This window comes from Oreochromis aureus, linkage group 2 (genome assembly GCF_013358895.1).
Source record: "Oreochromis aureus strain Israel breed Guangdong linkage group 2, ZZ_aureus, whole genome shotgun sequence".
NCBI lineage: Eukaryota > Metazoa > Chordata > Actinopteri > Cichliformes > Cichlidae > Oreochromis > Oreochromis aureus.
This window is the reverse complement of record NC_052943.1, coordinates 20,467,561-20,480,246: the sequence shown is the minus strand read 5'-3', so window position 1 is coordinate 20,480,246 and position 12,686 is coordinate 20,467,561. Positions and strand designations below refer to the sequence as shown.

General features: G+C 39.8%; 1 protein-coding gene across 3 annotated transcripts in view; it reads right to left on the bottom strand.

The window, feature by feature from the left end:
• Positions 1-4,201: 4,201 nt before the first annotated feature.
• Positions 4,202-12,686, bottom strand: part of LOC116311885 (T-cell surface glycoprotein CD4-like) — a 52,145-nt gene continuing 43,660 nt past the window's right edge. Inside the window, exons 1-6 of one of the 3 annotated variants that reach the window (XR_005615083.1) lie at positions 8,263-8,324; positions 7,812-8,150; positions 7,377-7,715; positions 6,915-7,024; positions 5,434-5,498; positions 4,791-4,850 (exon numbers count right to left, since the gene is read on the bottom strand). Coding sequence is in view for 1 of the 3 variants with exons in the window: in XM_039620612.1 (XP_039476546.1) it covers positions 4,725-4,850; positions 5,434-5,498 (191 nt within the window). In the remaining 2 variants the exon portion in view is untranslated. Of the gene's footprint in view, positions 4,851-5,433; positions 5,499-6,914; positions 7,025-7,376; positions 7,716-7,811; positions 8,237-8,262; positions 8,325-12,686 lie in introns of those variants that run through there. The other 2 variants (XR_005615082.1, XM_039620612.1) reach the window with 2 other exon arrangements.

Below are 12,686 nucleotides of genomic sequence, written 5' to 3'. Positions count from 1 at the left end.
TACAATTTCAGTCTTATTGTCTTATGGAAGTAAACTGAAATCATTTAACTTCCGATGCATTAAGAAGAAGAATTGTAGGCCCAAAATGTTGAATGAGTGGCGGCAGATGCTCTGCTGTCACCTGCTGGTGAGTTGTGAAATTCTTTTCTAATGCCCTTTTCTAATGATTATTTAAGAAAAAAAATGCTACTACACTACGTTTTGTATAAATGTTACAAATATTGCATGAAATGCCATACAAATATTCATTTGTCAGTTTATCAATTTAATTGAATGACGAAAATTTTTGGTTGTTGATATAAATCCTAAAATGCTTGTGTTTGACATTTAGAGAATTTAAGGTATTTATTGTTTGCTTATTCTAAGTTCTGTTAATAAAATTGTGAACATTTAAGATTTTTGTCATGACGTTTGTTTCTCATCCTCCTCAAATGAAATTCAAGTGGGAAAATTTATAGTAGCTGGGTTGCCAGGTAGCTTAAAACAACTGAAATTTACCGTCACCTAAATATTACTGAAATTTTTCATAATCAAAATACAGAAAAATCTGTCTATTATTATATTTGGGTAATTGCATTTCAATACATATTCAGCTGACTATAGGTGCAGCTGAGGTTCGAGGTATAATGCCCGACCTCAAGGAAAGGTGGTCAAAGACCATTCTTCTCTGTTTATCCCTCCTGTTGTTCTAGTTTTGCTCTTTGCTACTGTTTTTGTCACTACTGATAACATGAGATGTGCCATTGCCAGAAGGCTTCCTGTATCTCTCAGCAGACTCTCAAAGTAGGCAATAAACTGTTACAGAAGGACAGGAGGAGAGGGCTGTAGAAGGACATCATCCCGGCCACAGGATCAGTATCTGCATGAGTATTTGCCTCTTTGCGCAAGAAAAAACATCACAAACACTGCCAGTCACATAAAATGACCTCCAGCAGATCACATGTGTACATTTTTGGCCAAATTGTAAGAAACAGGCTGCATGGGCTTGGCATGAGATTCCAGCATCTATTAATATGAGCTGTGTTCATAGCCCAATACCATGCAGATAGAAAAGAGCAGGTTAACACATTTTTTTTTAATCAGGGAAAGACTGACAACAAGCAACCTGGTAGTTACTTGCTAGTTAAATACAAAAAAATCACGTTGCTCTATAAATGATCCCTGAAAAAAAAAAAAAACTTGTAACAGACTTGTAACATTGTAACAACATGCACTTTGGTAATGTGCCTCATTTTGTATAGGCCTTGATGATGTTTAAATAACCTTTTAGGGTTTTCACAGAAACGCCACAGCTATGACAAGTGTAATATTTAAATATCCTTAACATGCTTATGTTGCAAACTCAATCCATTCATTTAAAACACTGTTATACACCTGCAAGGCATATATTGAGTCTGCTGAGCACGAGATAAAGCCTGTGAGTGCATATTTAGGCACATAGTCCCTAAATGTGCCTAAATCCAATAAAGCATGTCTACTGAACCTATTACCCAGGAAATATGCCCCCTTTGTGCTCATATCTAGGCGCTGCGGGCAGACCAACATGTCCCACTCGTCTACTGTGGGCCCACATGGGGCCATCCACACAAGTCAGTAGGGCAGCCCACACCTAGATTTTGACCATTTTGTGGTATGGTGTGGGCCCAGAATTGGCATCACCACATGCCGGCATCATACCCACAGGATGCCCACAATGTAGATCTCGGGTTGCCTACTGGTATCCATGTGACCCACATTTCATGCCAGTACAGTACAGGGCTGCCCACCCAGGTTCAAATGTGCAGTACCACTCATTTCACACTGGTACATGAGTCCATAATTTCAAAGAAACAGTGGTCTGCCCAATACAGGTTGCACACAGGAAACCAACATGGAGGACTCCGAGTGGTAAAACTACTGTGGTATATTAGCAAGATAATGCTACTGAGCTTGAGTCTGGAATACTTACCTTGCAAGTATATTGTGTATTGTTGAGTTCTCTGCTCTGTGAAATGTCCTTTTTTTCTCCTTTATTTAGCTCCTGTTGTTTTTACAATAAAAACTGGGTGTGCCCTTTCGGAAGTAACAGCGCTATGTTTGGTGGAACTAGTGTTTATACTAATGTTTACTTTCAACCTAGTATCACGGCAAAACATGTAACAGACACACCGGTCCACTATGTCCATTTCATGCTTTGCTTCTCCAAATCATGAAAAGTGCATGCAGCAGTTGCAGTAAGCAAAACTGTGCACCTACCCTTGTGCACTTACCCGGAAGGATGATAATGTTGTCGTCATTGCTAAGTGATGTGAGTGCCTTCCTCTCCTCCATGCTGATGTTGGATGCTGGGGGTACATCTTTCACCATCTTACAATGCTGTGATTGCAGCCATTCCCCAACTCTCTGTGAATGGTACTCATGGCCATTGATCAGTGGTCTTTGATCAATGAGCTTTAATCAGTGGTTGTTGATCAATGGTCATGAGAGTTTGCATATTAATGATCAAGGAACTGGCCTCCCAGCCCATTGTTCCTTCAGTGGGTCTAGTTTCATTACGCAAATGTACTGTTTATAAGGTTGGGGAAACCTGCAGTCAGCTGACACTTGTATGAGTGACGAAACGTTTCTCCCACTGAAAATGCTACGTCCAGATGAACAGAATTTGGGGAATAGAAGGCATTCCTTTGAATAAAGGAAAGAAAATAGAAAAATTTCCAACAGCTCGTTTTAATTGGTAAAACAATACTAAATGACCCATGTTGTTATGAGTTTTTCAGGCCTCACTGAAGCATATACAGATATGCTGCCCTCTGCTGGATCTTGACCTTCAGGTGGAGTACTGAAGGGGGGCATCTTTATTCTAGCCTTAAGTTCAGAATGAATATTGGGTTAAGGTGATATTTCCTCTCATGTACTCTTCCAGGAGGCCATAAGTCCATGTGATACTTCAGGCAGGGGCAAACATACATGATTGAGGTATTTTAGTGAGCAAAACTTAAATAAAGAATTACTTACTGCAGGTTTAACTTTTTGTTTCTAGGAGATATTCACATAGACAGAGTGTGGAATAAAAAGACTAAAGCTCTATTTTACTTAATGTGATTATAACCATATCACCACTGATTCTAGCTCACCCACAGTTATCTATGACTCACTGTTTCTAGCTTTTTAGGGCTCCTGTGCAAGATTGTGTTTTGAACCACTAGGGGGAGTTCAATCACTTTGGAAATGCATCAATTAGTTAGACATTGAGAAAAAAAAACAGCTTATATTAAGAATCTTTGAGCCAAGAAATTGAAATGTACAGAAAATTACAAGAAAAGGTAAACAGTGAGGCACCTCTATGCCCATAAATTCAATAGATGGAGCATTTTCCTCAATGATGTTTATTTTAAATTTAGGAAACAAATATCAGGATTGCAATTCAGTGAGTGAAGGTCACTACAGCATGTGGAGCATAATGTTGATACTGAAATATGTATGTATAAGATATGTGCAACACTGCATCCTCCTGAGGTTGTGTTTTCCTCTGAAGACTGAAATGTGGTTGTCAATAGACGTCACTCGTTGCACAACAGCACAAGCCACAATGCCTCTATCATGGCAGCTTAGTTTTGTTCACAGTACTGTCTTCAGTCACCCCTCATTTCTTTATATTTTGCTTCCAAGAAGCCAGACTTTCATGTCCTTTTATGAGCATGTTGTTCTCCAGGTTTTGCAAAGTTTTTCTGATGTGTGGGTATTTTTTTTTGTTTGTGTTTATTTTCTCTGGCTTGTCAATAACCCAGGTTTCTTCATTTATCCACAAGAAATTTAAAAAAAACTTTGTATTGTTGGTTTTGTGTTTATGCTCAAACATTAAAAGAGAGATCAAACAGTACGCATGTTCTCATGACGGACATAGAGACATAGATTTGTGTCAGTGTGTGGCTCTGTAGCCTACAGTTTACGTAGTTAAATCGTATTCGTGTGACAATGTAGTTCAGCTCACGTTATGGAGTGTCCCATATCAGTTTCTCTGGGGCATAATTAAGTAATATACTGGATTACTTTTAAGAATTAAAAAGAGTAATGCATTACTTTTTGAATAAAAACCCCATTTTAAGAATAAATATGAAATTTTGAGATTAAAGTCGAAAATCTATTTTAAGAAAAAATTTTAAATACTATTTTGAAAAGAAAGGTGAAAAACAATTGTTGTTTCAAGACAAACTGCCATGTTTGTATACTCACATTGTTCAAAACTCACAACAGTACAGAGTCCATTCTTTTGTGGTTTGTAACGACATATTTTTAGCAGTTGATTCTGTGACTGCGTGCTTTTAGACTTAACAGCTGCTTTTGATACTGTGGACCATGATATCCTCATCCTCATAAGCTCTCCATTTGTTTAAGTCCTAACCCTGCTTTTTCTAACTGAGGCAACTGTGTAACTATTCAGGCCAAACACAACCTTGAAACATGAACACATGCTTTTATATACAATATTTATCTGGTGCGAGCAAGCAAGAGGACTTTACTCCAGTTTTAGCTTCCCTTTCACTGGCTTCCAGTTCATTTACGAATCCATTTGTCTTTAAGTATCTTAATGGTTGTGCCCCATTTTACCTCTCTAATCCTGACAGAATATCTTCATTAAGGTGATTAAAAGAATCGGTCTTACAAAAGAATCTGTCTTTGTCATTGTAATTTCCTTTTTCATCTACACAGAGGAATGGCATCTGCATCAACCTTAAATCTGCCTTTTACTGGCCCTCTCTGATGCCAGAGTATATGGTGCTCTCTGGTGACTCCTTCTTACTCTTCCATCTTGAAGATTTTCTTGAGGGGAAATCCAGAGCCACATAGTTTAGTCCTACATCTTCACCTTCCTGTAAATTATTAACAAAAATATAAAAACTTGAAAATAATAAATACACATACAGCACATAAACACACACACAGAGAACATCGCATAGCCATTGTTTGTTTGTTTCTCCTCAGATGGCAGTCTAACATAAGATGACTTCATGTTTCAGCGTAATGGCAACTGTAAGTGTTTCAAAGCGAGTCACAAATTACCATCATGAAAACACATATCTAATGTACACATATTACACTAAAGTGTGACCTAATCAAACATGTCATCATTTACAATAAAGGACTTCTAGGAGGATGTCAGATGCAACTGATTACTACTGATTACTGATTACATTTGACATCTAGGTTTCAGGGCAAATGTAGTTTTTTGATCTTTGCTGTCTGCACTTTCTTGTATTTCACAACATCAAAATGCTTCCTGTTTCTTATACAAAATGTTTAGCTTACTCGTTTTGTGTGTTTCAACCTTAAAAATAAGAAGTCACTGTGTCATCAACAGTGCAGAATATCAATATTATGATGAAAGTCTAGTCATGTATTTTATAATAGATAGATAGCTATAAATATAATGTGTGTGTGTGTGTGTGTGTGTACCTCGTTGCTCATTTGATCCCTGGATGATTTGTCCTGTTCAACATCAGTAAAGACTTCTACTTTTCCTGTTTATAAAAAGAAGACATTAACAGTGAAAAAAAATATTTATTTTAAGTGCTTGTCTGGTCAGAATCAAGAACCAATCTCGTTTGAGATTATGGAAATACTTTATAAGGCCTCCATTTGCTCTCGCAAATCTATTAGATTAAAATCTGTCTACTGAAACCAGTTTGAAACCACTTCTGCTTCACTGTCTGCATTTGTCACTTCATCTATTTAGTAGCAATTTGAGCTGTAGTAAAGCAGGGATATAATTATGTGCTACGAACGATAGATAGATCCGTGTACTTAGCAAATAATCCTGACCCTTTTCATGCCTCAGAAGTAACTGAAATGCATCACTTCATGTATAATTGGTGAGCATTTTGCCTCTGCCAATTTTTGTTTTTGTTTATTTCTGTATATTAATTTCTATCACAACTGTGATGGAAATGCTAAAAAAATGTTTGTTAATTTTGTTAAAAATGACAGATCGCTTTAAGATAATAAATAATCATTTATCAAAAAATCTATTTGTCAAATCTACTTGTCAAATCTGTTTATATAGTAAAATAAGTTAGCAAATATTTACCAGTGTAAAAAAACCAAACAAAAAAACACGGCAATAATAAATTAAACCCAAATATTTTAAAAGACTGGGATGACAGCTTTGTTTTTATGGGTATGATTCACAAATTTTGTGAAATGAAAACGCAAATAAATGACAAGCTCTGAGCTAAATGGCAGTCAGGGAAAAAGGCGATATCATCATTCCTGCCAGGTAGCTATCCAACAAGGCACCATTTTAACAATATTTGAAGATATTCTTTTGTATAAATAATTCCTGGTATTTGTATTCACTTTTAATGTTTTACCTTGTTATTGGTTCTGCATTTAATTGACTTTTTTTACTATTGTCTTCTGGCCACATGTGAGCAGATGAATCAATAGCTAATGCAACAGTTGTAACAGTTGGGGCGACCGTGGTTCAGGGGGTTGGGGGAAGGTTACCAGTTCGATCCCCTGCTCTGTCTGTCTTAGTCGTTGTGTCCTTGGTTAGGACCACTTCACCTACTGGTGTTGGCCAGAGGGGCAGAAGGCGCGATATGGCGCTTCTGTCAGTCTGCCCCAGGGCAGCTGTGGCTACAACTGTAGCTTGCCTCCACCAGTGTGTGAATGTGAGAGTGAATGAATAGTGGAATTTTAAAGTGCTTTGAGTGTCTCGAAAAGAGCTATATAAATGACCATACTGAGTACCACTCCTGTCAGCTAAGAAGAGGAAACTAAGGTTACAGTTTAGTAAAAAGTAAAATAAGGAAACTTTGTATTCATATTAATTATTAATAATTAGCTATTATTAAAAATTATAAATTATTAATATGTATATTCATTATTAATATTAATTATATGTACACAGTATGTTATAAATGTGATTAATTTACCTTTGCGGTGTTCACGAGGTTGGATTTTTTTCTGGTGAGAATCAGTGCAAAATTCATAAGCACAGAGCAGGTCAGCAGTGCCCCAAGCACAGCAATGAGAGGGAACTCCTCTGGAATGAGAAAACATCCCAGCAGACATTTAACATTCTAATTCTATAATAGTATAATACTGTACATTACTCACTCAGTTAATTCACAGTAATAACATTTCATATAGATGGTTTAAATTAACTCCATCTTCAAGGTATGCAGTATCTCAGTAAAAAAAAAAAAAAAAGTCATAAAAGTTAGTTTGTATTTTTTATGCATCCAGTAACAGTTTAATACTTTGACCATTGGCTACCATTGGTAACTAAAGGCCTGAGAATATCTCTTGCTTATTCATGCACAAATTATTAGGAATTAATGCAGGAAAAAGTACTACAGATAAATCAAGATGTTAATAATACTTTAAAAACATACCTATCTCCACTTTAGTTCCTTTACCAAACAGGATTTCTCCACATGTCACCACAGCACAGTAGTACGTCCCAGCATCAGATGAGTTTGTTATAGTTTTGGACAGACTGTAGTCACATCTCCCGTCCTCTTTATTTCTGATACTGCCGTGGTAAATGATGCCTGGATGGGATTCTGATGCACCTTTAAACCAGTGCGCTTGTTCTTCATCTGGACACTGATCTGTGTCATTTTTTTTCTCAGAGAGGAGTGAACACTGCAGAGTCATTGTATCACCCAGATGGACTGAATTCACATCTGGAGTTTGTTTTACTGTGAAAAATTTATGCTGGGTTTTAGGATCTGTAGGAATTAGAAAAAGACGTGAAATTGTATCCATTGTAGTTGTTTAGGTTTTGACCCACCCTTATCAAAGACAACCAAATGAATATACTTTACCATTCACTGCCAAAATTGTGCCATTAATAAAATTAATACTGAATGATGATCCTGCTTGACAGAAGTATGTTGCTTCATCTTCTTTGCTTACATTTCTTATGTTAAGAGAAAGCACAGTACCCACTTTTGTGGCACTGAATCTTGAGTTGTTAATTTGAAACGATATTTTGTCAAAACTTCCTTCAGTAACTGTTTGAACCATATATCCAAAATTCAGCTTATACCAGTAAAACAACCCTCGATCAGTTTCAGAGAGCGCACATGTCAGAGTCACATTATCTCCAAGTTTAACCACAGTTAAAGAGATCTGCTGAGGAACCTCATTCATTTCAGTCACAGCTAAAGAAAAGAGACAAACAGTAATAGTTAGACTGTAGAATATTACAAAGCCATATTTTGTTTTATATTTTTTACAATGATACATCTGACAGTGTAGAAGAAGTAAACTCACACAGTGTACTTAGAAGAATCAAAGAAACCAGTCTTCCGATCATTGTGGTACCTCAGCCTTCTCTTGCACAACTGATGTCTACCCACTCAAAGGAAGATTTTGTGACAAGCTGATTATGGTTTACAAAGTCAACATTGTGATTGGCTGACACAAAAAAATGCACTTCCTGTAAAATTTACCAAACCATTTACAGTGAGTCTAGATGCTAATTGTAACGCAAAGTTATTTAAGGGCTAGTGTTATTGCAATGGACGAGTTTATTGACTGACGCGCAGAAGAAATGGTTCTTTATGGAGCCTAGATGGTGTGAATGATGAGACCAAAGACTGTAGTATCTTGTACCAAAAATATATTGAATAAATGGGGAAAAGGGGAAATGGACCAAAATAATCAATACAACACACAACATAAATAAATGCCCACAATCAAATAATTGTGTAATAAATAATAAATCAATTGCTGTGATTTCCTGTGCAACAGTCCTTTTGTTAAGAGTCCTTTTCGGTCCTTTTCTTTTTAAAGTTCACTTTTTAAGGTATTCCTCCTTAGGGTCCAGTTTCATACAATGGGGAAAAAATATGTCCTTATTCCATAGACGGCAAAGCGGGGGAAAAAACAAAGAATGGTCCTACCGGCTCGCCACTTCAATATGAAGAAGATCAATTTAAAGGGAAAAAAAACCTGACCTGTAGGCCAGAAAAATATCCATTAGTAAATCAAAATCAATTCAGTTTACCGGTAAACAAATACATTTTTCGGCAAGTCTATATAACAATGCAAATCATCCTCATCATCAATCACAAATGTACAACAGTTAACTTAGTAATCATCTTGGCTACGTAGCTTAATCTATATATTCCAGTAGCGTTCGCTACAAACAAATATGAAAATAACAATAAAGGAAAACAACTGTCTAACAGACAGCATAGCCGAATTCAAGGCAACACATAACAATAATCATCTAATTGCACTTTGTTTCAAAGTAAGCCCATTAAAGTGCTTAAGGAAATAAAGGTGTTCAAAAACAGCGGTTTTTGAACCGGAGTTCTGCTCGCGGTGGGAACGCCGCCGAACAAAGTCATTTGTTAATCGCGAAAACGGCCGGCTGGTTACTGACGACTAGAAGGTTGTTATTAGTAGATGTTAAGAACACTTACCGCTGAGGTGATACAACTTTATAGACGAATTTAGGGGAGAAAACGCTTTGTTTTCCAACGCGGTTCCACACGACATAAGCTTACAGCCACAGCAGGAGTCGAACCCGGAAGAATCCCTCCACGGCCGTATTCATAGTTGCCGCGACGTGGAAGGAGCCAATCAGGAGAGGGGCCTCAAATCAGCTGGCTTGAGTCATTTGACAGGGAGTAGTTGACATGGGTTACAGGTTCCCCCCTCGATCTCATGTACGTCCCCGTACATGGTGGCTGGTTCCGGATGACACGTTGCTCAGTGACAGTAAGTAGATGGTCCTCTTCATCCTCCAGTGCATGAGTGAAGGCGGTGGTTAAGCCATGGACAAGTGCCTGAATGCTCTTCAAGATGGGCTGACCAAGCTTAGAGTACTGTAACCGGTCTGGTGGTTTCCTGGTCCGAGTTGATGTCCTCACAGGTTCTAGTTCAGAGCTGGAGGTGTCAGAGCTAGACGGTAGATCAGCAGCAGAGGACATACTGGGCTCAGTCGGCAATTCATCATTGGTATGTTCAGCAGGGGACAGACTGTCCTCTGATTCCACAGGATCAGGAGCTTCCTCCTCGACAGGGGTTTCTGAGTCAGGGGTTTCGCTCTCTGCTGGCTCAAGAGGAGGCAACGGGAGCGTAGCAGGTTCACAGAATGGCATATCAGGTGGTAAAGTTTCAGTGGCTGGAACGGTGGATGAAGGTTCTGGCAGATTGTGGACAGTGGTGAATTGCAAAGGCTCTGAGACAGGATCATACCATAGATGCGATATTATGTCATCCTCATCTCCTGACTGAGGTTGTGCACAGTCCTCATCAGAAAGGTTGAGTGACCGCTTCCTGGTTGGTTTTACAGTTGTTCGGTTGGTTTCAGTGGAATCCGCAAGAATCCACATGGCAGGAGGAGATCTCTGTGCAGAGTACTGAATCGGTTTGGGTTTGTTCTCTGGTCGGAGAGTGTACACTGGAATATTGTCTGCTCTTTTACCACCACATAGATGTCTGGTTCCCATTTGTCTGCGATTTTGTGTTTGCCTCGGAGTTTCACGTTACGCACCAGCACCCTGTCACCAACGTCCAGTTCAGAGGGGTGATATGTTGGTCGAAACGGCTCTTGTTTCTTCCATGAGCTTCTCCGCATTTCCAATGGCAATTTTGTAGCTCTTTTCTAGATTTGACTTTAGGTTCTGGACATACTGTGAATGAGTGGGTTGATTGTCGTCCACAGGCAGTCCAAAGACCAAGTCAATCGGGAGGCGAGGTTGTCGACCAAACATGAGCTCATAGGGTGAGTAGCCAGTAACATCACTCCGGTGCAGTTGTATGCGTGGACCAGGGCTTAACAAAATCTTTCCAGTGAGTTTTCTCTTCAGTGGTGAGTGTTCCGAGCATATTCAGGAGTGTTCTGTTAAAGCGCTCGACTGGATTACCCGTGGATGGTATGGTGTAGTTCTGATTTTGTGAATCCCAGCCATTTTGCACAGTTCCTTTATTGTGCGTGACTCAAAATCTGGTCCTTGATCACTATGGAGCTTTTCTGGGATACCATAATGAACCAGGAAATTGTCCCAGAGACATTTGGCGACGGTCTTTGCTTTTTGGTTTGGAGTGGGGACAGCGACAGCGTGCTTGGTAAAGTGATCTGTTATTACAAGGATGTCTTTGGTTCTGCTCCTGTCAGGTTCCAGTGATAAAAAGTCCATGCAAACCAGTTCCAGAGGTCGATAAGTTCTAATGCTCACCAGGGTGCTGCTCTTTCAGGTAAGGCTTTCCGTTTGGTGCATCTCACATGTCTTCACTTTATTCCACATATCATTGGCCATTTTCGCCAGTAGAATCTTCGACGTCACGAGGTCAAGAGTACGTTCGATGCCCAAATGACCCATCTTGTCATGCAGTTCTGACAGTACTTCAGCCCGGAATTTCTCAGGTAACACTAGCTGGTAATAGAGCTGGTCCCCAACTTGCCTCCTTCTCACGAGAATGCCATTTTGGAGCTCCATGCGATGTTGGTCTCGGAGTAGAAGGGGCAGTTCTGGGAGTTCATCCCGCAAGATGGGAGGTGGACTTTCCCCAGTCTCTAGCAGCAATATGACATGCCTCAGGGTCTGGTCTTCCCTCTGTCTCTCAGCGATTTCAGCGGTTGTCAGCTGAGAAACAACAGGAGATGCAAACTGGGTGTCGTTGACGAAGCTGTCAGGCAAACTGTCGGTATGGGCAGTTAGTGACTGGATGAGTGCGGTGGTGGACGTCTCTTCAGCCATGCTATAAACAAGCTGACGGTCACAAATGGCTTTGACCGTGTGCTGATCGATGGAAATTGAGGTAGACTGATCCAGATGGTGTTGGGCAAATCGAAGAATTCTCTCCCTCTCTTTTGGGACATTTGGTCATTGGTGAGTTCTCCATGTGGCGGGAGAGAGAGCATCAGCATCTAGATTTTGCTTACCAGATCTGTACATGATTTTAAATGAAAAGTGGAAAGAGCAGAGAGCCAACGGTAACTGGTGGCATCTAATTTAGCAGAGGTAAGTAGGTAGGTGAGTGGGTTGCTGTCAGTAATGACAGTGAAGTTGGTGCCATAGAGATAGTCGTGAAACTTCTCCGTAACAGCCCACTTGAGAGCCAGAAATTCCAGTTTGTGAGCTGGATATTTTGACTCACACCTTGACAGACCGCGACTTGCGTAGGCAATCACCTGGTTTTGTCCTTGTTGCTCCTGGTACAGAATAGCTCCTAGCCCAGCAGAACTGGCATCTGTATGGAGAAGGTAAGGCTTCTGGGGATCGGCGAAAGCAAGTACTGGTGTTGTGGTGAGTTTTTTGATAATGGTGTCAAAGGCTTGTTGACATGCAGGAGTCCAGCGACTGGCAAGTGGTTCCTTAGGATCCAAATATTGGTCTCGCTTGATGGTGGCTCTGAGTTTCCGCTGTGATGGAGGATATCCAGCAGTAAGGTCATGCAAAGGTTTGACGATGTTGGAGTAGCCTTGGATGAACCTGCGGTAATATCCTGCGAAACCCAGGAAAGAGCGGAGTTCTTTAAGAGTCTTCGGAACCGGCCAGGACTTAAGGGTCTCGATTTTATCTGGATCTGTCTGCACACCGTCTTTTGACACAACATGCCCCAGGTATTTTACGGATTTCTGGAAGAACATGCACTTTTCAACTGAGAGCTTGAGTCCAAATTCCTTCAGACGGTGTAGGACTTTCAGTAGTCTCCTCTCATGCTCTTCAAGTGTTGGTGCA